We start from the raw sequence: 27,647 nt of genomic DNA on the forward strand, positions 1-27,647 counted from the left end.
ATCGACCATAGTTCAGCGCTGTATTCCAAAATCGGAGTTAATGTTTCATCAGTGGCTTTCTACATACCATTAGTCCTGAGAGACCATTTGTTATTAGTCACTTGAAAATATGCCCAACCATATAGAGCAGACATAGGAGGGGAAAAAGTTATTGATGACTATGAGCTAGAGTGCTTAATTTGCTGGCACCGTTTTCGACCAAATTATAAATTATATTGAAAGTAGCTGAATTTGCATAAATCTCATTAGACGCAATGAGAGGGGTTCATAAATCCTTATATTAATTAGTTATTGTAGCCACTCTTTTATAGGAAAATAGGGTGTATTAATATAACAAGAGGGGAGTGTAATCGTGAAGCCTAATTGGTTGTTGTGTGAAGCAGCTTGCTGCACAAATGACAGGATTGGTTTTAGTTTTGCTTCAAGTCCATTGCTGTTGTACCTGCAAGCAAGGTGTGAGGATGAGCATGCACAGTATTTGGACAGTCTTTTGAACAAGACATTGAATTCAAATGTACAGTGTGTAGCCATGGTTGCATCGGTCATAGCAACAGGTAGAGTGCCTGGAAAACTGATAGCAAATTGTAATCTGTTAATTATCAACGCATGGGAATAGCTTGCATATGGGATGTTCTATATTTAGACCAATGCTTTCGTCACGTTGTTGTTGTTGTTGTTGGTGTTAGCTGCTAATGGCTTTATGCACATTCAGACAACATAGCTGGAAACCATAATAACATTTCCCACACATAAAACATTGTTCATATTAAAGGCCTCCCAGCACATATGACATCCAACTACAGTACAGTATATTATGTAGATATACAATATTGTAAATCCATTCATCCACAAAATGTGTAAGGTCAGAGGTCATTCACATTGGCACCCAATCGGTGTTCTTCCTCACCAAACTCATCCAGCAATGCCTTCATGGACTCTACTTTCTGCACTTCGGCACAGTCATGCTGGAATGGTAAAGGACCTTGTTCCCATCAAGTATTACTCCCACTTCACCAGCTATCTATGCACAGATTAATGCATGTGCCTCAGTACTTGGCTGAACTGCTCGGCTACCTAATGACTTTCACTTTGCAATAAAGTAATGCCATTTACAGTTGATGCTGGAATATCAAGAAGTGATTAAATGTCTGACTTGTTGCAATGGTGTAATTCCTTTATACTGTTAGAGGGGATTTGAGAAGAGAGGTTTGTTTCACTAATGTCTTGAAAGAATGTCTTGCCATCTTTTTAAGACATTTATATCATGTAATTTCGAGAGTCACACCATCCTTGATTTTCACAACTTTTCTCCTTTTACTCTATGTAGTCTGCCAGTATGGAAAGAAAGAAATCACCACAATCAACATGTAGTACTATACAGCAGGGCTCCAGAGTTATCCTGCCCTAAATGGTCGTATTTTGTCCCTAAAATCTGATACAGTGGGAGTAAATTTGTCATCTACTTGTTCATGTGTGACCAGTAAATCTGCTAATTTCTTTTTTATTATTGTTATTTTTTTAAAATGTCTCTGACAAACTTCTGGTACAGACTACACTAGTTTATCCCAGTTGTTTGCGATAATGCACGAATGAGCTGGTTTGCTAACAGACATTAAATCCAAAAGAAGAAGAAAGGAGGGAAACACCAAAGAAGACGAGCCAATGCTTGTGATAGCAGGTGTCGGAGTTGGCGGCGAATGACCACTGTGATTGGCTATTATGTGAAAAGAGGCGGGTCTTGGGGTTAATGCATAAAATCTACAGGTATCACATGCAGTACTGTAACTCTTGTAAACAATGAACAATGGTGAAGTGGCAAGAGAAGAGACAAACCCTGATGAGTCTGACTCATTTTTGTGAGGAAAGCGTTGTTTTGTTTGTTTCTGTGACATCGACTGGCTGCGCTAATATCAAGGATACGGTAAACACAAGATGAAATATAAATACATACTTTACATGTAGATTTACAGAGTGCACCCCTAAATTTTATTCTTGGGCCCTTAAAATTAAGTTTAAAAAGTTAATTGAGTTAATTTCAAGTTACAACATAGAAGTTTTAATGTTCAGTTGAACCAACACTTTTGTCTCAATATCTTGAACAACTTTTTGAACATCTAACCAAATGTTCTGCATGATACAAAACTGTCTGGATCAACTGATGTGCTTTTAGGTTGTCACATTCAATTTGATGCAATTGAATTATCTTATGAATTCTGTACCATTCTGAAATCTGTGGATGTTGGTGCACTTTGGACCAACTCTGTTTTTCTTTGGCAGGTTCCTCAGTGGCACAACTGAAGGCAAGTGACCCTGAAGGGGAACCACTCATGTATGGGGTTTCAGGAGAAGAGGCAATGCGGTATTTTTCAGTGAACAAAGACACTGGTGTTGTGTGGCTTCGACAGCAGCTTGATCGCGAGGTGAGATCATGCAAGCGCACTAGCAGCTGTCAATTCTTGTACCTGACAGTCAAATTAATTTCCATATGTTCTGCTCTTAATATGTTTGAATAAAAACAATGTTGTGGGCTCAGAGAAGCAATTGTTTGTATTTTTCTGTTTTTCCGTAGTTCTTGCAAAATATGCACTGTGTATTTTTATTTTTCAGACCAAGTCAGAGATGCAGGTTGAATTTTATGTGAGCGACATTCAAGAGGTAAGGGTCGAATTTTCTCCACCATTATGTCCCTGATCTAATAAAAAATAACTTGAAAGTGCCTTATACATCTTACTTATTCAAACATACAGTGTACCTGTAAAAAACCAACCCTATGTACATATTAGAGCAACTTTATTTCTAGAGCAATTAAAAAAAAAAAAAAAAAATGAAACAAACTGCTGTCAGTAAATAAAAATTGCATATAAAACATGAAACATAGTAATATAATAATAATACATAGTAACATAATAATAATAATAATAATAATTACTATCAACAACAATATCCATCCATTTTCTTTACCTCTTAACCTCACGCGGGTCATGGGCTGCTGGAGCCTATTCCAGCTATCTTTGGGCAGGAGGCGGGGTACACCCTGATCTAGTCGCCTGTCAATCGCAGGACACATACAAACAAACAACTATTCGCACTCATATTCATACATACGGGCAATTTAGCGTCTTCAATTAAACTATCCTGCATGTTTTTGGGATGTGGGAGGAAACTGGCGTACCCGGAGGCACGGGGAGAACATGCAAACTCCACACAAGCGGGGCCAGGATTTGAACCCCGGTCCTCAGAACTGTGAGGCAGATGTGCTAACCAGTAGTCCACCGTACCCCACTAAATAAAATAAAATAAAATATTCCTTTTCAAAAATTATTCCTCTTTTAAAACAAAAAACCAGTCTGTGACATCTAAACACTCCTGCAGCGCCTCTTCAGTGTCTTTAGACCAAACTGTTACAGTTCTATGTTGGTTAACTGCTGTTCAACTTGCGGCCTGTTGGTGGTCTCAAAGTTTATGAAGTCATGGTCAGATTCCCCAGACGAGGGAGGGAAAAAGCTATTTGCTCCCTTCACATTGGCATTCAGAGAGTTTGGAGTTTTAGTCCCTCTTGTTTCACACTCTAAAATTTGTCTGATGTTGTTCTTAGATGAGAGAGGGCAGGGCACATATAAACAAACAACCATTCGCACTCACATACATGCCTACGGGTATCTGCAACATTTGCACAATCGACATTGTCCCAGAGTATCGCACGACTCGTCACTTTAAACTGCATACATTCCTTGAATTCTCGGCGCCCTTTGCACAATGGTCATTGCACTGGACTATTGCTATATTAGTCATTCAAACTGCTCTAGTTGCTAGAGGACTGCATCTTTTTGCACAATTGTCAAAAAAAAAAAAAAGCATTTTAACGGCATTACCAGATTACTAGCAAACTTTTATTGCTCAGTAACTATTTTTCTCTATGTCTTTATGTCTCAAAAGTGTTCTCTGTCAATTGACTGTCTGTTGTCGTACTAGAGTGGCTCAAACTATCGGCGACAAATTCCTTGTGTGTTTTTTGGACATACTTGACAAATAAAGGTGATTCTGATTCTGATTCTGAGAGCGTATGAGACTGCTGAGATGGTGAAATTCTAATTTTGCGATCACAGTGCACATGACGTCACTTGTGTTGGCTGCACCAACTGATGGTTGAATGTAAACAAACAACTGCAGTTTTCTAACATTCGTTTGTTGGTCCATTGGCGAGTTAATTCTCCAAAATTATCAATGGAAGGATCGGTTTAAATCTTAAATCTTAAAACCCATTCAGTTTCACTTTAGCACCGGCTCTCGTCCCTCTGCAGGGATGCATTCTTCGCCGACTGGACATTAGGCTGCCCCATGTTAGGAGAAATGACATTATATATCATTATATGTGAATAAATAAAAGTTAAATAAAAAAAATAAACCTAACTTTGGCTGGAAGTCGAATACATTTGTTAAGTACTGGATATTAAATCTTTCTTTTGTTTCCCAAGATCATATATCTAGTCTTGAAACAGAAGCATCTTTCTTTTCTCCTTCATCCATGATGGCTGCACCCCTTTTCCAAATAGATTGCGGCAGCACAGTGAGAGGGATGACAGAATCAGATGATGGTATAAAGGGAAATTGCCCAATTGCCCACCACGAATGTAAGAATGAGGCGACTCCAGCTCTGAGACGGCAAATTGGCTTTAAGACTATTTAAAGATTTATAACAGAACACCTGAATGCACAATTGCCAAGAATCAATACGGAGAGTATATCGATAGAAATTCAAAAGAAGACCATAGAAGTTCATGCATACAGATAATCTAATATGACCTTTGACCTCACTGACATGAACCATTTGGGTTTGATACGACGTGTGTGTTCCTCATCAGCCTAAAATAATTTTGGCAGCACATACTATATTATCTCTGTCAAACTTTTTCTTGCTTACTATGTATCGAAATAAATGCTGTCCCATCCTCTTGGAACATGTTGAACTTAAGTTTGGTCTGTAGGTGTGTCTTGTTATTTATTCAAATGAATGCTCTTATTATTGGGATTTTATTACACATTCTGTCAACTTTTCTGGAGTCAAGGTTGCATGCTTGAGTGGAGGACATATTTTTACCTTTTTTTTTTTTTACATTTTCTCTTCAGGTGGTCAAAGACACAGTCAACATCCAAATTGGAGATGTGAATGATAATGCACCAACCTTCCATGGGCAGCCTTACACTGTCCACATCCCAGAGGTAAGACTGAAAGAAAATGAGACAATAAGTTACTCCTACATCTAATATGTTGAATAAATCAGTTCCTGGTGTTGCACTTTTATTAACAGGTCCGCCCTTTCTATGCTGAAGATAAAAATAATAATTATAATAATAAAAAATTGCGATTCATCGCATAAAAATTATTTCATGAGAATCAGATTTGCAATTTATCACAGGTCAAAAAAGACCAATGGTATTAAAACCTACAGTTTATGGAAAAGCCAGTAAAAAACTGAGTAACTACTTATAGTTAAGTGTAGCTTAGAGACTACAAAAACTAATCAAACTAATGATAAAGATTATTTTGACTGCATCTGCCATCTACTCACGATTTGTGGAATTTCCTTTGAGCTAATGTTTTGAGAGATTGTACAACCTGCTGTACCTTGTAAGAAGGAAAATATTCCCTGTTGATAGACCTCAAGCTTTTTTCCCGTAACACATTTCTGTGCTTCTCTGACTTCCCGCTGGATATGGTACCTCACTTTTCTCCCTCCTCCTCATCTTGCCCTCTCCCACTTCTAATCCATGATATGAAGTAATTGCCAGAGTGGAGTGCAGGACTTCAAATAGGGATCTAAATCCAAACACACACAAACCTACACCACCGACACAAACACACACACACACACACATTGTTGTGTTTTTATTGAGTCCATAGTTTTCACCAAATCTTCAAAGTTGCTGGGCTTTTCTCTCTGCAATCCTTAAAGCCAGGCAAATAAAGAGGACCATTTAGACTGGGCCAGTAGCTGGTAATGTTTTCTCTCTCCTCCCAAGTTAGACTCTTATTACTTTTACCAACTATTTGTCAATGTGTCTTGTCTAATAGCACACACCCAGTGAGTTCAATCTTGTGGGTTGCATTAAAAATAAGGGGCAGTTCAAATTGAGTTGTTCACTTTAGGAAGGGATTTCACCATGTCGCCTTTCTTGTATCGCTTTCTCCACCTTATCTTGTTTTTATGCACATTTTGGTAGGTCCTTTAAACGGCCTCATTACCCCAATGACACAAAGCGAACCATGTGAAGCAAACATGCCATGACTTCACTCCATCACGGTGTAACATATCACAGTAAACGAGAGTACTCTCAGCAATATTAAGCTGCATATGCATGTTACTCGAACAAGAGAAGTGTCTCTTCAGTGTCACTTTAATCGCAATGCAAAACACGCATAACAAAGAATATTGCTGGGTTTGAACCTTTTATCGATAATGCCTTTTTTTTTATTTTTTTATAGCTAACGCACCTTTTTATAAATAATACTACTCTTGCGCTTGCTTAACATGAATGTTTTTCTTAGAAATGGTCATCACACCACTAGATTCAAAGGTTCCTCATTCTTTAAAGACACTCCAAAGCGAATTCAGAGATTTGTTTGTAAATACATCATACATGTTTGAAGGCAATTGCTGAAAACATGCAAAAACCGAGAACTATGTAGTACTCACTTGTGGAGATATAGCGTACACTCTTTTTCACCATTTTAGCTTTACTGGCATGAGTCATGTTCTCCCCGTGCCTGCGTGGGTTTTCTCCGGGCACTACGGTTTCCATCCACATCCCAAAAACATGCATTAATTGGAGACTCTAAATTGCCCGTGGGTGTGAATGGTTGTTTGTTTGTATGTGCCCTGCGATTGGCTGGCAACCATTTCAGGGTGTACCCTGCCTCCTGCCCGATAATAGCTGGGATAGGCTCCAGCACGCCCGCGACCCTAGTGAGGAGAAGCGGCTCAGAAAATGGATGGATGGATGGATGGATGGCATGAGTCGCCCCCACCACCACCCCCATCATACAAGAACCTGAGTGCCTTCGTTTGCATCATTGGTTGTCCGGCAAAATTGCGATGTGAATTGAGCTAGCAAGCTATGCCTACACCCCAAAAAGGCATCTTCCTTTCAGATAGTCACCTTAGAGCTCCTCGTTGTCGACAATGAGTGTGCGCCTGTCACGCTTAGAGAGGCGAAAGAGGGGAAAAAAAGTCAGAATGACATCCAGCATGTGTAGAGGGGCTTTGCATTGGCGTGGCCATTTTAGAGAGCCTCATTGCAGGCCGTGAGTGTGCGCACATCACAGAGAGTGAGGCCATTTTTCCCCCATTCAAATTTAGCTTCTCTTCTTCTCTGTGGTGTGTCAAATTTAGAAGAATATTTATTTTTATTTTACAGGGACTTACTTGATCATGCTGATGATCATTCAGCAGTAAACAATGTTTGATATATATATATATATATATATATATATATATATATATATATATATTAAAGTAATATCACTGTGTGTTTTAGGTTTGGTCAACCTGTTGTTCCGCATGGAGTGAAGATTCATTTAGAAAATCTCAGATGCATACATCTTTGAAACAGTATGAAACTGCATTACACTGACTTTGGAAAACGTTCCAATCTGCATGGAGGAAACCATTCAGAGCAAAATGCTTGATTAATTACATGCAAAGCAGTGATCGTCACTTCACTTCTATTTAACTGCATGTTTGTAACACGTGGTACTAGGTAGTACCCTGGTAATACCCTTCAGCCCGTGCAGATATGGTAAACATTCTTGTAAAACACTTTACAGTATTTCGACACATCTTTCTAAAGCTGTAGTAAGGGTTTGGGCATCAGAGTTAGGATGTTATATTTTCATTAATTGATTAAATTTAAAAAAACTCAACAAAACTTTTTAATTTATATCAAAATGTACCATCAGATATTATTCCACAAAAATTTAGAAAACAACTTGGTAGTTTGAGAAGACGAGGAGTACAGTACAGCACAATGTGTTAAGCATGTCTGGAACTAGAAGCTCTGGGGTTGTGTGTATAAATGTCATTTTAATTTGTAGAGCCAAAAAGAGGATGAAGGGAAGCAGGTGGGCTTCTAGTGTTTCCTCTATATTTGCTAATGAACTGTGAGACCGAACCACACACTCAGCCACCAGAGTCTGAATACAACAACTGTAAATATTACCAGGAATAATGTTTGGATTGAACAGCAGATGGGTACAGACTTAAATTAGGCTGCAATGACTACTATATCTAAATTCCATATATGGAATAAATAAACATTATTCATCCAGAAATGCTGCTGTCTGAGACACTCTTGGGCGAGGGGAAGCACAGTGGTCAATTCAATTAAAATTCTAAAGGTTGCATCCAGGAAAATGTGTTTTAGGCGTGGTCCTGCAAAGAAAGTGTTCATCATAATTCAGTCCCATATATTGGTGCCAAATGGGGTCTCAGACAGGGTGCCATTCAAGCTAAGATCGCCACTGTACACAACTGAAATCACCAATATAAAGCTGCATAAGGAAAGCTGCATTAGGAAAAAAAAAAAACAAGTCAACATTAATAAGAATGAAGGGAGTATTCTTTCCTGACTTCTGCCATGGTGCCATTATCAAATAGATCAAATATAATCATGAATGTATGTGTCACTTAATTGGTTTTCGACATTCTTTATGATTTTAATCATTATACTTTTTTTAATCCTATTTCCATTAATACAATTCCTCCATTCGACAAAGTACAGGACCCTGTCTGTGATAATGCACGCACTATATGATTAAATGACTTACATAAAGGGTCACTGATGGTGTAGTGGTACACTCGTCTGACTTCGGTGCGGGCAGCGTGGGTTCAGTCCCCACTCAGTGACAGTGTGAATGTGAGTGCGAATGGTTGTCTCTGTGTATATGTGCCCTGCGACTGACTGGCGACCAGTTCAGGGTGTAGTCAGCCTTTCGGTCGAAGTCAGCTGGGATAGGCTCCAGCAACCCTAACCAGGATAAGCAGTGTTGAAAATGGATGGATGGATGGATTTACTTAAAACCATGATACATTTGTTACTTCCTGAAAGCAAAAAAATTCAGAATTAATAATAATTTTCTGTAACTTTGCGGTCTGTATTTTAGTAGTTTAAGAGTGTTCAATATTGTTTCCTATTTTATAGATTTAAGAGACATGTTAGCGGAATAGTGTAACACACACACTTGACATACACACACACGCACACACACACACATGCACACTCACGCACACACACACACACCCTAGGGGTCGTGGGAAAGGTGTACTTTCATTCCAAAATGATATATAATGTCTAATGTTACAAATTTATATACATCACTGTAAATTTTGAACGCTCAGCTGAGTATCATGACACCCTTACACACGCTAACATATTGAAATAAAATTATAAGATATTATAAGATTATTGGGGATTTTAGCGATGATAGTTGGGATAGGCTCCAGCACGCCCGCGACCCTCGTGAGGAGAAGCGCCTCAGAAAATGGATGGATGGATGTTCCAACACAGGGGATGCATACAATACATGTAGAGCAGAATATTTCGTAGACAAACCGAATAAAATATAGCTAATACGTCTTGTTTTGAGCATATGGATAGCAGCAAACTGATGGTGCACATTATTCATAGGTAGAAGGGTTTTCCTGAGTTTTGGGGTCACTTTTTATTCATTATACCTAAATCTCATTCATTTTTTTATTCATTATACCTGAGAGCGTGAACTTACTGTACACCTGATAGGAACAATGAATGGGATTTAGCCAGCCCAATAATGACTCAGTATCCAGTCCTGCAGTCTCTCCTGTATTGTCAGAGAGTTCTGGGCTGCGGAGTTGAGTGGCTGCTGGTTGACTGGCTCAGGTCTCAAAGAGAAATCTGCCTGACACTAAGACTCTTAGCCCCATAGGGAGGGATAGTTGTATTTAAGGAGAAAGGGGTAGTGGCGGGCAGGGGGTGGGGGGTGTGACATAAAAAGATTAAATGAGAAAATCAATATTTTGTCCATCACTGGCTACACTTTCTATATTTCTTCTTTTGTTGAATGTGTGGAGCCTTCTTTCGCTTACCTCCAGATGTCTCCAAACTACTTCCTTCTAAACTGTGGAATCACTTAACCTTTTGTGCCTTTGCATGCTATTATCCCAGTAACTCTCTTCTTTACCTGCTTTATTTTAAGGAAACACATTCTAACCTTCATCTTGCATCTTAACTGTGACTTTGTTTGTTGTTTGTTTGTATTCTGACTCACGGGCTCAAGACTTTCTCTATGTACAGTATATCAGGGGCGATTATGGGTTCAGATGTTTAAGAGTGCTGGGACTGCTTCAAATCAGCACCCCCCAGAAATGGGCTACAAAACCCTGGGGTGGAGGGTGGGTGGTGGGGTAATGGGACACATTTTACTAAACTAATACCACACAAACAATTACAGTATGTTTTTGGTTTTTATTGGACACACCATGAAAACAAAGTATGTGAACTAATGACTTATTCAAGCGCTAATTGAAGGCAAAAGTCAGCCAAGGCAGAGTCCAATCAATATGACAAGATTGGAGGTGTTCGTTAAAGGTGACATGCAAATCAAAAACAGACACCAGTTTTGAGTTCTTTAGTCTCAAGAAGCATTGCCAGATGTAATACATGCCTCACACAACAGATTGTCAGGGCTCTATTTTCGTAGATAGTGGACCGCAAAAACTGGCTTGATTTTTGTGCAAGTGCAAGCCTCACTGTGCATTTGTCAGACCCTTCTGCCACAAGTTGGGCGTACCGGCACAACGACAACATAGGCCCAGCGAAGATGACAATTTGGTGCCAAAAAGTCAGTCTGAACTTACGCCTTACAACCATTGGAGCAACTAGTCGAACACAATTCTGGTGAATTTGATCAGGGCACAAGCAGTTTTAATTGTTTTCATCATTATTATATTTTTTTAAATCATCCCACTGGCCAGCACACAGCTATGGGGGTGGGGTTGAGTCACACGAACAATCAGGGAATAGATAGTCAAGTTCGGGTTTTCGAGGTCTTGGTGGCAAGAAAATGAGGGACCCAATTTCATGGAAGCAGCGAGGGAAGGCAGGAGTGCAGCAATCTTAAAAAATGAATTTTAATTAAACAAAAAAGGCAAACAGGGATCATGGAGGCAAAAGGCTAACTAATCAAAGCTCAAAATCTAAATACAAAGTAACAAAGACACACCAAGGCACAAAGAACTCACAACAACAAAAATACTACGGAGACAGGACGTGACGACAGATGACATATGACAATGAACCAACAAGGGCTGAAAGATACCAAGAAACTAAATACAAGCAAATTGACGAGACAACAAGGAACACCTGGACAAGACTGGCTGGAGGGAGATGATGGGTTGACACAAGGGACTGGACTGATGAGAATAGGTGGAAACGAAAACCTAATGAGCAAGAAAAAAGCTAAATAAAAACTAAATAAAATCTAAACTAAAACATAGACCAGAGATCTGAGCGATGGAAAGGACCAACACCTTTAAGACATTTAAAAAAACTTAAAATCGATGTCTGTTACCTGGACACATATTATATCCTATTTGAACTTTTCTTCCTGCCCATACTTTCTCTGGTTCTCCCATTACAGTTTTATCCATCTGCTCTTTTGTTTATGCCTGCCAGTTCTGATTAGAACATACAGTAACATGATGAGTCTCTCCACAAACGAATGTGGTCTTTTCAAATCCCACACACTCATTTGAAGCTGGTACAGTACATAAGGTAACATTATCTTCAAGACTCAAGCTGTTAAACCAGCTGTTTGCACACATATTTCAAACAAAAACAATTCAGTAGCCTAAGCTGTTTTTGCCGTATTGCATGGAGCTTGTTATGTTTGCACTGAGTGTGTAGTTTTACAGTATGTAAAGATATACAATACTCTCGGTCAGTAGCCTTCATTCACTTCAAGTTAGTTTCTTTGAGCATTCCCTTTATCCATCCATCCATTTTCTACACCGTTTATCCTCACTAGGGTCGCGGGTGCGCTGGAGCCTATACCAGCTAACTGCGGGTGAGAGGCAGGGTACACCCTGAACTGGTTGCCAGCCAATCGCAGGGCACATATCAACAAACAACCACTCACACTACGGACAATTTAGAGTCTTCAATGAACCTACCAGGCATGATTTGGGGATGTGGGAGGAAAGCCGAAGAAAACGCATGCAGGCACTGGGAGAACATGCAAACTCCATACAGGAGAGGCCGGATTGGAACCCGGGTCCTCAGAACTGTGAGGCAGATGTACTAATCAGTCGTCCGCCGTGCCGCCCCATTACTCTTATAATTGGTCAAATAAATAAATAAAATGAAACAACAATAATAAATGAAAATAATGTTAATCTTATTCTGAGTTTTGATAAGAACTAAATGTGGTTAGACATTTTTGATGAAAAAAAAATCACATCAGTAAGTATAATGTAATACTTTGCAAGTTTACTGGTAAGATTACCTCCACAATTACACTGGCAAAGAATAAATAATTATTGATTAGTAACAGGCGGCACGGTGGCCGACTGGTTAGAGCGTCAGCCTCACAGTTCTGAGGACTGTGAGGCTGTGTGGAGTTTGCATGTTCTCCCCGTGCCTGCGTGGGTTTTCTCCGGGCACTCCGGTTTCCTCCCACATCCCAAAAACATGCATACATTGGAGACTCTAAATTGCCCGTAGGTGTGACTGTGAGTGCGAATGGTTGTTTGTTTGTATGTGCCCTGCGATTGGCTGGCAACCAGTTCAGGGTGTACCCCGCCTCCTGCCCGATGACAGCTGGGATAGGCTCCAGCACGCCCGCGACCCTAGTGAGGAGAAGCGGCTCAGAAAATGGATGGATGTATGTATGATTAGTAACAGTCCAAACAGTGACTATAAGAGCTGGACAACAAAAAGGCAACATTGCTACCATTCAGAGTATGATATACACCTGTTTTTCTGTGTTGTGGTATTGTCTAGTTAAATATCAGAGCACACATCCACAGATAAAACAGTTCTGGTCTACTGCTCACTGATGCACTGGAGAGGAGGAGGCTCTCATGCAGCAGGAAATGAGCCACTGATTTGTTTTCTGCATGTCATTATATGCATCTTTAGTGTATAGAACCTAAATGCGGGCATCTCATACTGATAGAATATCAAGCAGCAGGACATGTTTTTCAATGTTTGCCAGGTCTTTTCACTTTTTGATTTTGATGTCAAATGAGTAAGAAAGTGTACATATCGGGATCGGTCAAATTACTTTATTATCTAAAGTCGGACACCACAGAGGTTATTTCATTTGGGCTTCAACCAATATGTAGAAGTCGTACAAACTTCTGTCATGCAAATTGTCACAAGATACCTCAAGACAGCGAGCATCAAAGATGTTTTGCTTTTTTCATTGGCTTTTTGTGGCTTTTTATACACTTACGGTATAAGGAGAACCATAATCAACAAGGGTATTAATAGAAAAACAAAAAGTGAAGGAGGATGGTCGCATAATCTACAGCATCACCATACCTGTCTTTACATGTAATTTCATAAACACAACCAATCCTGCCTCACAGTTCTGAGGTTCAAATCTCGCCTGCATTCTTCCTGTGTGTAGTTTGCATTTTCGCCTTGTGCTTGCATGGGTTTTATCTGAGGACTTCCTCCCACATCCCAAATACATGCATGTTAGGTTCACTAAACTAAATTATCCATAGGTGTGAATTTGAGTCTGAATTGTTTTATCTTGATGTGTCCTGCAATTGGCTGGCAGCCAGTCCTCTCGACCAAAGTCAGGCGGAATATTTCTTCAAATTAAGAAATTTAAAAGGACTGCTTTTCAGCGTACTTGAAAGATCAATGAACCTTCAAATATAATCTATTTTAAGACTTTAATGGTAAAGAGCAACATGTGTGTGTTATTTGGCCTTTAGAACAGCTTTCCTTGCATCTGTTGCATGTCAGGGGTTAACACTAAAAATGCTACAGAGGCATTACTTGGTCTATGTGACGTGATGTGAAATAACCTCCTCTTTCTCTATTTATTTTTCTGTCATTTAGCTCACTGAGCATGAAGAGCACCTTGATTTACAAGCTGTCGAGATGAGTGCATATTTATTCGTCCAAAAAAAAGGAGATGCTTTTGTTACAGTGACCATCATGAGGTTAAAAGAGTGAGGGAGAAAGAGAGAGAGCGAGAGCGCAAGATGGGAGAGAGAGAGAGAGAGAGAGAGCACAAGATAGAGAGAGAGAGAAATTTGAGAAAGGGGGAGGTCAACAAAAGTGGCTGCAGACAAGAAAAGACGGCATGAGTGGGGCAAGATTGAAGGGAGGGAGAGAATGGCTTGCACTCCCGAAAGCCATTAAAGTTTGATTCACCCACTCCTTACTCTTTGAATAAATCAACCTGTCAGTCCCTCTCTGCCTTTTCTTTCAAGTGTGTGGGCACCCTCCCCTCCATCCCTACCCCCACAATGCCTTCGGCTCTTTCCTTTGCAATCACACTCACTTGGCAGAACTGAGAATTCAGGCAAGGTTTTACTAAGATGATAGTTGTGCATCTTTTTAGTCTCTCCTGTTTTGTAGATACATGGGTTATTTATACATTATAATGTATATGTGTTTTATAACACTATTATAATGTATATGTGTTTAATACTAAGTTTGTGGGAATGTCCATATTTTCCAAAATAGAACTTAATAATAGGCCAATTTTCTCAAACCTGTTCTTGAAGATATGTTCCCACAATTCAAAGATGGGTGAGCAGCATTAACTAAAATGTGCTTTTTTAAAAGCACTCTGAGACATGTGGTTGGCGGACAGCCACACGTTTTGGTTGGAATATTTGCTTAGACCTTTCTTTGTTCTCCTTGTGTTTTTGTTTGTTTGCTTGTTTTGTTTTTCTAGGTACTCTGGTTTCTACTTGCTCAGAATCAGAATCAGAATCATCTTTATTTGCCAAGTATGTCCAAAACACACAAGGAATTTGTCTCCGGTAGTTGGAGCCGCTCTAGTACAACAAACAGTCAATTTACAGAACACTTTGGGGACATAAAGACATTGGCAAAAAACAATTGTGCAAAAAGATGCAGAGTCCTCTAGCACTTAGAGCAGTTCGAACGACTAATATTGCAATAGTCCGGTGCAATGACCATTGTGCAAAGGGCGCTGAGACTTCAAGGAGTGTATGCGGTTTAAAGTGACGAGTAGTGCGATCATCTGGGACAATGTTGGTTGTGCAAATGTTACAGATACTCCTCAATCAGTGTGCAAATGGAGCAGATGCTACTCTGGCATGAGTGGCCAGTATATGCAAATAGTGCAGCATGGCGAGACAACTACAGTGAGTGCACGAGTAATACATAATTGGCCCCACAGAAATGTGACAACGAACTCAAGTCAAAAAATTGCCAGCTTGTTGTAATGGAATTATAGGTTAGGTGTTTAAGAAGTTGATCGCAAGAGGGAAGAAGCTGTTGGAATGTCTACTAGTTCTAGTTTGCGTTGATCGGTAGCGCCTACCTGAGGGAAGGAGCTGGAAGAGCTGGTGACCGGGGTGCAGACGGTCCGAGAGGATTTTGCACGCCCTTGTCTTAGTTCTGGCAGCGTGCAAGTCCTCAATGGTGGGTAGGGGGGTACCGACAATCCTTTCAGCAGTTTTGATTGTCCGTTGCAGTCGGAGTTTGTCCTTTTTTGTAGCAGCACCAAACCAGACTGTGATGGAAGAACACAGGACCGATTCGATGACCGCTGTTTAGAACTGTCTCAGCAGCTCCGGTGGCAGGCCGTGCTTTCTCAGAAGCCGCAGGAAGTACATCCTCTGCTGGGCCTTTTTGAGGACGGAGTTGATGTTGTTCGCCCACTTCAGGTCCTGAGAGATTGTAATTCCCAGGAACTTGAAGGTCTCGACGGTTGACACAAGGCAGCTGGACAACGTGAGGGGCAGCTGTGGCGAAGGATGCCTCCTGAAGTCCACGATCATCTCTACCGTCTTGAGCGTGTTCAGCTCCAGGTTGTGTCGCCCGCACCACAGCTCCAGCCGCTCCGCTTCCTGTCGATATGCAGACTCGTCACCGTCCTTGATGAGGCCGATGACAGTGGTGTCATCTGCAAACTTCAGGAGCTTGACAGTCGGGTTCGCTGAGGTGCAGTCGTTCGTGTAGAGAGAGAAGAGCAGCGGAGAGAGGACACAACCTTGGCACAACCATTTAGTCAACACACTCCAGGTATAAGGAATTACAGATACCTTATCACCCTCTTATTACATTTCTATTGAAAGCAGACTGTTTTAGGACACTTCAATGCTTCATGCAAATAATTGTATTTTCATGTAGGTGGTGCAGCATAACTTTCTGATGTAGAAATCTACTGGGTTGTGTAATTTCACACTTGATGGGTGGGCAGGAACTCCAGAGACCCAAAAATACATTATGTATACACGCAATTTTTAAAAAGTCAGTTTTCCATAATATTTTATCTAAGTGAAGCTTATCATTCCTCCATTGGTGGTGTCCCCAACATAAGTGCTGTGATGTATAATTGAGTTATGCCTCGACCACTGCTCTGCTCCATTCTTTCTCCCTGTCCTTGTCCCTTGTAGGACCTGCCTCATAGAGAATAACAGGAACAGGGAGAAAAGAATAAAGGCATAAGCCATTGACCAATACCGCTTATCCGGTTCAGGGTCACGGGGTGCTGGAGCCTACCCCAGCTGACTTCGGGCGAAAGGCGGACTACACCTTGAACTCGTCGCCAGTCAGTCGCAAGGAACATATAGACACAGACAACCACTCGCACTCCCATTCACACCGTCACTAAGTGGGAACTGAACCCATGCTGGCCGCGCCAAAGTCAGGCGAGCGTACCACTCCATAACTTGTAATATCATGTGTAAGATGTAATTGAGATCAGTAAGAGATGAAAGGACTTTGGAACTGAGACTGTGGGGTGTTACTGTAATAATAATTTCTAAATGGGATGATTAGACACAATAGTATTCTTCTTTAGTGCCATTAGTGTTAGCAGTTTTTATTGCTTTGTCATCACACAATTGGTTTTGTACGCAGCCTTGTTCAACAGATAATGCAAGTTTGTTTCATTTGTAATGGCGTCACTCTTCAGTGGACATGCAGAACTTTTCTCGCATACTTAAATCTCTCTCCCCGCTCTCTTTTCTGCTGCAGAGCTACATGAAGTGATTACAAATGGTAGTGTCACAGTTTATCAGCCTGTTGTTTCTCTGTTCATTTCCTTTTGTCAGCTTGACTCTCACTTTAAGTGATACTCCTTCCAGACTAGCTAAATTCTTCTCTACGTGTGTAAAAGAGCAGTAGTTCTCAACTGTTGTCACCCTGGTACCCGCATTTTCCTATTGTTGCCAAGTTGTGACCCATCTTCATAGAAGTTAAGAGCAATAAAGATTGTTTTTGTTTAAAAATAGCCTCTAAGCACACATGTACAGTATATTTCCTTTTTTTAAATGTCATTTCAAATGAGTTGCTGTACTACCAAAGGCATATTACTTGATATGACATTCGCTAACCAAGTGCTGAGCTGCACTGTATTTGTTAACAGACTAATGACCTGAGAACAAGGAAGTAACATTGCTTGTCATTTTCGGACTATGTTCCATGTGGAAACTTGTGTCTGTAGCGAAAAAATCTGAATAGTAATACATGTAATTCTTTACTAGCTGTCTGCAACCCACCCAAAATGGTTCCGCAACTCACTTTTGAGAATAACTGTAGTAGCGGATAACAGCAAAGCAGTATAATGTGTGTAGTTATTGCATTCCATAATGGATTATGTTTGAATCAGGTGTAGTGTGTGAATATGAGACATTTACATTTACTCCGATTTCGAAAAGCCACATAGTCATACATTTATCCGTTTGAAATACAGAGAACATTTAGGGTCTAAGATAGTCTAATTTGGTCTCGGCGCCAGTTGGACCCCCCCCCCCCTTGAAAGAGGTTTAAACACCTTTACACAGAAATCCATACTTACTCTTTTTTAGGAGCAACCACTGGCATTCAAGCACTGTAATAGGGTGTGAGAAATTAACGGTCCCTGGGGTTAGAGTTCAAGAAAAGTAGTCTGGATTAATGTGCTCACGGAGGTCTCCAATTGCTTGATGTCTTGTAGCCCTTTATAGGACACTTATCTAAATACATGGGAATCACTCCAAGCATTCATCCATCAATCCATTTTCCGTACCGCTCAACCTCACTAAGGTCGCGAGCGTGCTGAAGCCTATCCCAGCTTTCTTAGGGCGAGAGGCCTAAATTGGTCGCCAGCCAATCGCAGGGCACATATAAACACACATATAAACAAACAACCATTCACACTCATATTCACACCTATGGGCAATTTAGGGTCTTCAATTTACCTACCATGCATGCTTTTTTTGGGATATGGGAAGAAACCGGAGTACCGGGAGAAAACCCACACAGGCATGGGGAGAGAATGCAAACTCCACACAAGCGAGGCCGGATTTGAACGCTGGATCCTCAGAACTGTGACGCAGATGTGCTAACCAGTCGACCACCGTCCCGCCTCACTCAAAGCAAGCAAAGATAATTATTTTTCTGTTTCATTTAACTTTTACATATTATTATGTTTAAGTAATGTGGACCTATTTAAGTTAACATATATGCCCAATCAAGAGTAAATTATGCATTTATTACACAGTGTATGTTTCTTCTGTTGGGAAACACCTCAGGCATTAAGCTGCATGGGAATAGAGTCATTTTCTGTCATGCCCACACTACAGTTACAAGGAGACATGGCTATACTGCAGAGTATAGTGTACCTATAGCAGCGGGCAGTAGAACAAGGAGATTCAGAGGTCCAGAGGTCACAGTGAGTAAAAAATATATATCTACACACACACGAAAGACTTGAAAAGAAGTGCACATTGTGAGTCAAGAAGAGAGGAGAGACACGGGATCATTTGAAAAAAAGTCAGTTGTGTATTGAATCCCAAATGGCCTTACTGTGAAAAGATGGAAATTTGGCATAGTTGAGTTGAGAAGGTCGTGGAGTGGTCATCAGCCTATAACAGTAACAAGATCATAGGGCAGAAAGTATGATTGTTATAGTTAAGTCTTGTTTATTTCGTACAGCGGTCCCAAATGCTTTCTATGCCCTGCACCGCTAGAAACCTCCCCCTATAAAAGTGATTTCTCATTTTAAAAATTTGGGCACAACAATAAAGTTATCATAAGTTGACAAATCTAAATTGTCACCTCACAAATTGAGCAGTACACTTCACTGGCCCCAAGATGATTCGAAAAGCTGGAGTGGTTGTTGAGAGACTGCTTACACAGGGCGCACCTGTGGTGACTACTCTTGTTGGTTATGAATGATCAGTGATGCCGGTAAAGTGTTACTCCCAAAAACCACCATTTTGAGTAACAAGTCAAGTAACGTGCTACTTTTCCCGGTAAAGTAATTAGACTACGGTTACTTCTTCAAACCAACATTGTTACTTTTGCATCATCAGTGTCACTCACTAAATATTAATTTGTAACTGGTGATTCAAACAAAGGGCAGTCCAGATGTGCAAAACTTCTCTTCTTTTCAACCCATTGACGATTGGCCAGGGATGCCCAACCAGGGCGATTACAATTCGAACAGCTATTGAGAAAATAAACCATAATCTCTGCCAACAACCCCCCCACTCCGACCCACAACCCCACCCCGACAATGGGCCATGGTGACGGAATCGACGGCCAATGCAGAGGGCGCCATTTAGTCCAGGACCGCCTCTGGGTAACTGTCACTGCAAAATTGCTCTAGCTGAAAAATGTACAGCAACAATTGATGCTAATGACGATGTCTAGATGATTATGCTATCCTATATGTCTTTATGGTGTGAAATGGTTACAGCATTTTATGGAGAAATTTGAAAAATGTTGCAAAATAAATAAGTACATAAAACCAGATAGTCTTGCCTCCCAGGATTTGTGCATTTATATGATAATCAGCTTGACTCTCATTTGCATTTAATTCTGTTTTGCGACCTCTTGAAATAAAGTAGATAAGGTTAAACTGTTTTATTGTAAGATATTCTGTAGATGTTGAAATTATTTGTGCTGTTTTGGAAAACAACTTTTTTTCAAAACCCATCAATCCATCCTTTTTTCGTACCACTCACTGGGGTCCACATGTTGTATTATAACATGACAGACTGAATTTTCTGTCGTGAGGGTCATTTAATATTTTTTAATGGGGTAGCTTAACCAGTTGGATATTCTTCCATGTCTAGCTCACTGCTTTGAAAGGAAGCCTTGGCTGTTATGGAATAGGACTCCAAGCAGTGATGTCATATATGATAATGTACACTCACTGGACACTTTAATTAAGACTAATACAAGAACTGAATTTAAATATTAGAAACACTCCTCAGTACAGGTATGTTGCGATGTAGTTCTACATTACAACCACAATAATACGTTTCTAAATTGATTATTGTATCAATACCTTCCTATTGCTCGCATTGTTCAAAACTGAGTATTCTTAGCGCTATAAAAGCAAGCATTTTTCTTCACATTGGATGTGGGGTGTACCGATTGAAGGGTTCAGTATATATTTGCCTTAAGACTGTATCTGCATATCATTTAAACCTGGTTATGTTTTTCTTTTAACCCTAAATGAAATACATTTTGCCCACTGAATAGGTTACACTGGAAACTATTCTAAACAAGGCTGCCCAATTGCACTGAAAAGCAAAGTGCCAGAGGTCCAAAGTGCCAGAGGTCCAAATGTCACCTTTAATCAGCGTATACATGGATGCAAACGATTTTGTACTAATTAACTACTTTTAGTTTTTGAGTCAAGATGGATAACATTCCATAAGAATCAGGCAGGTGTTGCAAGACTTTCTGATGCGGCCTGTCCTTGTCGCCATCCCAAAGGATCGACCCATCTGCCTCTCCTCTGTTTTTTCCAGTCTCTGTGGATCTATGTGGCATCCAGGACTTGATTGCCTTTACATTTAAACAAACAGCACTAGCTATTTGGAGGCAGTGAGCCATGAGCTGTGACAGGAAGGTTGGGGTCAGACCGTTGGGGGAGAGGACTAATCAGAAGATAAGGATATTATTTGTCACTTTCCTCAACTGATAAAAGGGCCTGTCCATGCACACAAATACTTACAACGTAATGCGAGTGCCCATTATTGACCTCCATTTGCTACCTTGATTCTTCGACCATCAAATTGTCACAACTAAACCTCACACTCACCAGATCTTTTTACGTCTTAATTGTTAATATATTAGTTTACAAGATGTTTGGTAGAAAAATAAATATCAGAAAGTGTCAGTATTATTAAGTATAGCCCGAAAAAAAAATCCACTCCTAAAGTTAATCCATTATTTATTTTGTACTCATTGTCGCTTTTATCGATTTTAAGTTATTTCAGTTACCATTCTGGTTTTTTTTCTCTTCAACATAAGAGTACCAATAATTCTGTCCATGTGTGTATTTTACTACACACAGCACATACACCCATACAGTATATTTTCAGTATATTAGACTTTACTTGAAGCCTTTGTTAAAAAAATAATTGATGAAACATTGTGCAGATGTGCACCTTGGTCCAAGTAGGAATGGGTTAGATTTAATGGCTACAAATATGCAGCAAGGAATTGATTATTTTTAGTTTTATTACAGGGGAAAATAGATTAGTTTCCATTTATGTGCATTTGTGTGTCTTCTATGCGTCCATAAATACCGGTATATGCCTTTACATTTAAAAGGATTACAGTGATTGAAAGGCTTGCATTTTTGGAATACTCTTATTTTGTTGAAGGTTAATCATAGGCCTTTAAAATTTCTGCCCTATCTTACCTAAGAGACTACAAGTGCCCCCAACACATTATTTTCCATGCATTGTTAATGCTGTCATTTTACATGTCAGTATATGTATATGCAATAATCATAGCAACATATCATTGGACGAATTCAAGTTGCAAGTACAGTGGACTCTCGCAACCATTCCAATAGGCTGTTTATCAACTGATGTGTTCCAATTTTAAAATTAAGTTTGCCTATAGTGATCATGCAAAAAGAATCAACCTGTTCCAATGGTCAAACTTAGGCCAATATCATTTGTAAACTTTTTGGCTATATACTATACTGTACCTCCCTCACTGACGGTGTCCACCTACGACTTTGGGGATTGCCACCATGACATCCGCTGTCGTGCCTTATGGCCAAAGCTCTGGTTGAACGCCTCAAAAATGGAGGCACCAAATATGGCCCACTTGGACAGAATCGCTTACACCGAGACGTGGACAAAGTTCTGCCTGAGGTGGGAGTTGCAACTCTTTCTGACAGGGGACTTTCTGACAGATCATCACAATATATTTGGGTTTGCTAGGTCGGACCGACATTCTCCCCCCATCATTGGAACCAAAACACCACCCGGTGATGATTAGTTGACAGCTCCACCCCTCCCTTCCCCCGTGTGTTCAAGACATGTGACCGCAAATCTGATGTAACAACCACGAAGTCAATCATCAAACTGCACCCTAGAGTGTCATGGTGCCAAGTGCATGTATGGAAACCCTTTGTTTGTTTGTTGGTGTTTGTTATGCACAATCCATGATGATCGCAGAAGTCCATTAACAGAATACCACTTGGGTTCTAGTCAGAGGGGCCGTTCCTTCAAATCAGGCCCTTCCAGGTTTTACTGTCATAGCCACATGAGCATTGAAGTACCCAAGCAGAATGAGGGAGTTCCCAGTGGGACCACTCTCCAGCACCCTCTCCAAGGATTCCAAAAAGGGTGGGTACTCTGAGCTGCTGTTTGGGGGGAGACTACACTCTCGTCCACCAGGGTGATCCCCAATGTACAGGTACCAAGCCAGGGGGCAATAAATATGCCCACATCTGCTCGGCGCATCTCACCTGGGACCAAGTCCAGAGTGGAAAACAGTGCAACCCACCTCAAGAGGATTAGTAGCAGAGCCCAAGCTGTGTTACATGGCGAGCCTAGTTCTACTTGGACCTTCGCAACCTTGCACATTAGCTAAGACTTCTTTCTTGCCAGAAAGGTAACTTTTCACATCCCTAGAGTCAGTTCTGTAACCAGGAATGGGATCACCAAGGTCTTCACCTGCACTAACAAGCTCACATTGCACCAAAACCCCTTGGCCCATCCCACAAGTGGTGAGGGGTGAGTCGACCCCCACCTCTAGGCCTAGTTCCAGAGGGAGACCCCGGTGACCACGTCCAGGCGAGGGAAAATGTTCTCTAAAGCTAGTATTTTTGAGGTCTGCTTTGTCTTGTCCTTAAAAAGGACCTGTTTGTGTGACCCTTCTAGGGGCAATAAGCCCCAGACAATTTAGCTCGTAGGATTATTGGGACACACACTATAAGGTGATGGCTCAGGGAGGAGAAGTAACATTTTACCATAATAAATGCAGTATAATTTGCTCACAGTATGGGTTTTTTTTTGTCGCAGCATTTCAAAGAGCATGAATTATTCTTTCACACCATTTAAAGTAAGACTTTATTCTACTTTCTGGAATTACTTTAGGGCAGCTCAGAACAGACAAAACAGAGACAAGCAAAATTGGAATTTGGAGAAAATTGTTTGTTTTTTAGACTAAAGGTACCATGGCGGTTGGGAACTGACGAACAGAAAAGCAATAATGACTCAGAGAGTCTGAGGAAAAGGCCAAGAAACAAGAATCATTGTCAGCTATTTAAACAGAAAAAGGTGTCACTATATCTGCACTATGATGACCCTAAAATACCAACAAAGTCACTGCACACTTACGCTGTCACCAGAATAAGCATTGTTTTAACCAACATTCATTCTGTTCACTTCAACAGCTTCACTTTAAAAGTAGAAAAAGAGACAGAATACAGTTTGGTACTTTAAACACCACCACATTGGATTTGAAGTGTCAACGTTCAGCTTTAATAGACCATTTACCATTTAAGTATTACAACACTTTTATACAGATTAACTTCATTTTGCGGGGCACAATCAGTATTGTGTAAAATTGTAAATATTACCGCACCACGAGGGGTGGAGCTATTTGGTGGCCAAGGGTGGCCCCAGACTGAAGTCAGCCACCCCGCCGGTACCCCCGCTATATTGCCTTTCAAGGCGGATATGTTCACTGGCAGTAAATTATGTCACGTTTGAGCATTAACATATAATATTTCCAACACATTTACTATTATTATTCACTGTAATAACCCAAACTGAAAATAATCATAATTAGCTAATTTTCAACTAGTTACAAATACATCCCCCCCCCATCAGATTTTTTATTTTTAACTCTTTATGTTGTACTGTCTATAGCTTTATTTCAATAGTACAAATAAATGCTCATCTTTTCATTTAAGCCTGTTTTTATGTTTGTTTGTTTGTCCATTGTTGCCCCAGAGAAAGCATGCCAATCTTAGCATGCCATCCATCCGTCCATCCATCCATTTTCTGAACCGCTTATCCTTAGGATAGGCTTATCCTGGGATAGGCTGGAGCCTATCCTAGCTATCTTTGGGCGTGAGGCGGGGTACACCCTGAACTGGTCACCAGCCAATCGCAGGGCACATAGAAACAAACAACTATTGGCACTCACATTTACTCCTACGGGCAGAACTGTGAGGCAGATATGCTCACCAGTCGGTCACCGTGCCGCCTCATAACATGCCATTTTTAAAATATATTTATAAATTTTCACTGTATGTATTTTATTACTAGGTTGAAAAATGTTGGATTAGTTTTCACTTTTTTACTTAAGTGCGTTTATAAGTGTGTAATTTTGTACTTTTACTTAAGTAAGGTTGTGGCTTCAATACTTTTACCAGAGGTTTTTTTGCACAAGTATCAGTACTTATACTTAAGTACTAAATACCAGTACTTTTTACATCTCTGCCCCTGAGTACCACCATTTTGGAATTTAGAAAATACTTAAATGACTGCTAGAATCTGGATCCCATGGACATCACAAAACTTTGAGTTTCTGGTCTTGTTATCTTTAATTTTTCACTCTTCCCCCATTGCAATAAAATAGTACGCAATTGTGTGACATAGAATACATCATCTGAAGAGCTCCAGAATCAATATTTATTTAATCCATCCATCCATCCATCCATTTTCAACACCACTTATCCTGGTTAGGGTCAGGGGACACTGGAGCCTATCCCAGCTGACTTCAGGCAAAAGGAGGACTACACGCTGAACTGGTCGCCAGTCAGTCGCAGGGCACGTATAGACACGGAGAACCATTCGCCCTCACATTCACACTGTCACTGAGTGGGAACGGAAACCAAGCTGCCTGCACCAAAGTTAGGCTAGTGTACCACTACACCATCAGTGACTCTAATATTTATTTACTACTATTAAAAAAACATAAAACATTTAAATAAAATTCATACCAGAGATGCTGATAATTAAAGGTATTAATCCATGCAGAAAAGTGTTAAACTGTTCTCAACCTGTTGTGCAGCCCGTCAGTTATGCAGGCTTGGCCATGTTTAGGTTGAAGAGTGCTGTGGGATAGAGTAGGTGCTCAGCCACATTCCTTCTCAATAGTACAGCTCCATATAGCTACAAGCCACTGGGAAAGCACAGTCTCTAAAAAGGAAGCCTTGTCACAACTGTCCCTCCTTGTGAGTGGAATTGCAATGATTGGCACATCTTTTTTATTAGCTGGGCTTTCCTATCAGCTTGCAGGTACAACTGTGCTGACATGTGATTTACTGTTTTTACTGTCTCCTCTGGGCCAGGACATATGGTTGCTTGAGGTAACATATTAAAGGAAGTCTTTGCAATAAATGACTTTTTTAAAGCAACAAGCTGGATTTTACATATATGGCCCACATAGTCATGTGACATAACATTTGAATGTCTACAGGGTCTTTTTCTCTGAACTGTTTTGCCCCAGGTCATTTAGACATAAATACAGAATTGTAATATTTATAACCAACCACTCGCCTCAAGCGTGTGAGTTTTACAATGTGAAAATATTCACAAATACATCACATAGTTTAACTAAACTACACGCCGGCTTTCAGCCTAGCATTTGTCCTTGATATAAATCACTTGTTTTTTTTCTTTCTGTCTACTGTTGAATTTATGCGGATGAAGGAAACGTTGTTGTATTTCAGTTGGTGTTAATTATTGATAGACTAATTTCAAAGTTGAAATATGGCTTTTCGTGTCACCTTTATAATTAATTGAAGCGATTCTTTTGCATCGTCCTTCTGCCAGAACTGCATACTATGAAATTCTAACCAGTGCCCTAACCTCACAGAATTATTATTATTGGATCTTAAAAATATGTTTTTTTTTAATCTGTTTATTACATTTTTTGCCGAAAGTATTCGCATGCCTGCTTTAACTCGCTTATGAATTTAAGTGACATCCCAATCTTTATCTGTAAGGTTTAATATGACATCTTTGCAGCAACATTTGTAGTAAATGTCACATTCTGTAATTATCATGCTTTACATTCTCCTCATTGGTGAAATATAACTTCAAATAGATCAGAAAATATCAGTGGAAGTTTGGCGAGGCACCACAGGTGGGGGGGCAGTTATGGAGGGGTTGATGTGAAAGGCATAAAATGAAAGGGGGAGAGTAAAATCAACCGATGTCTGCTTGGTTACAAGCAGAGCAGACAGTTGGGGAGGTACAAAGAAACCTGTACAGCAGTGTAGGCGTAATCACAGCTCTATTGTGGTGAACAGTTAGAGCTCTGCCTCTGTGAACAGCAGGGGTCTAAGACCCAGATCCCTATGAATCACCATATCTTGAGCATTTCTTCAGGTCTTACATTAATCACAGATTTCATCAGGTAGTCCGTGTTTCAAATTAAAATGCTTACTTTTGACAGCGCTTTCTCACCAAAAACCAGCTCAACCAGAAACCAAGAAAGGAAATTGACACATGGTAGATGGACAACTACAGTCTAGCAAACTATTTACACGCTCCAGATAATATCTTCACAACAAAAAACTTGGTGCCGTTTTTCGTGTGTAATAGTCATATTATATTGTTGAATTGTAGATTTGATGAGAGAAAGATTGTATTCAGTAAACATAAATTGACAGTACATTAACTTATTTACCAACATACAACCTACCCATCCTACCATTTCTAGTCTGATAGATACTTAAACCTTTGCTTCTTCATTACTGGTTTATGCCAGACAGGTTATGTTTCCTAGCAAGAAAAATATGTATATAGACATGCTTAACAAATCTATTCGACATTCCATTAGAAATTCTTTATTGTGAATACTTGAGCTCTCAGGGCCGATTCTAGGTACTGATTTTCCCGCTCCGTCTGGCTCTTGGTCTGTGGATGGTATCCAAACGACAAGCAGGCTGCTGCACCCATCGCTTTACAGAACTCCTTCCACACAAGGGAGGAGAACTGAGGACATCGGTCCGAAACAATATCGATGGGAATTCTGTGGAGTTTGAAAACATGTTGGACAAGGAGGTTAGCAGTTTAAAAGCCAGAGGGTAGGTTTGGTTAGGGGTACGTAATGGACATATTTGAAAAAAGACGATCGACAATAGTGAAAATGATAGTGTTACCTTCAGGGCGGGTAGGTCGGTAATGAAG

General features: G+C 40.3%; 1 protein-coding gene across 7 annotated transcripts in view; it reads left to right on the plus strand.

Annotated features, from left to right (window-relative positions):
- The window catches only part of cdh23 (cadherin-related 23), a 199,021-nt gene that overhangs the window by 43,574 nt on the left and 127,800 nt on the right, over nucleotides 1–27,647 (plus strand). For all 7 annotated transcript variants that reach the window (XR_009769490.1, XR_009769491.1, XM_061690790.1 and 4 more), the window contains exons 4-6: nucleotides 2,278–2,420; nucleotides 2,608–2,655; nucleotides 5,128–5,220. Coding sequence is in view for 5 of the 7 variants with exons in the window: in XM_061690790.1 (XP_061546774.1) it covers nucleotides 2,278–2,420; nucleotides 2,608–2,655; nucleotides 5,128–5,220 (284 nt within the window). In the remaining 2 variants the exon portion in view is untranslated. The remainder of the gene's footprint in view (nucleotides 1–2,277; nucleotides 2,421–2,607; nucleotides 2,656–5,127; nucleotides 5,221–27,647) is intronic.

Source organism: Phycodurus eques, chromosome 11 (assembly GCF_024500275.1).
Source record: "Phycodurus eques isolate BA_2022a chromosome 11, UOR_Pequ_1.1, whole genome shotgun sequence".
Lineage (NCBI taxonomy): Eukaryota > Metazoa > Chordata > Actinopteri > Syngnathiformes > Syngnathidae > Phycodurus > Phycodurus eques.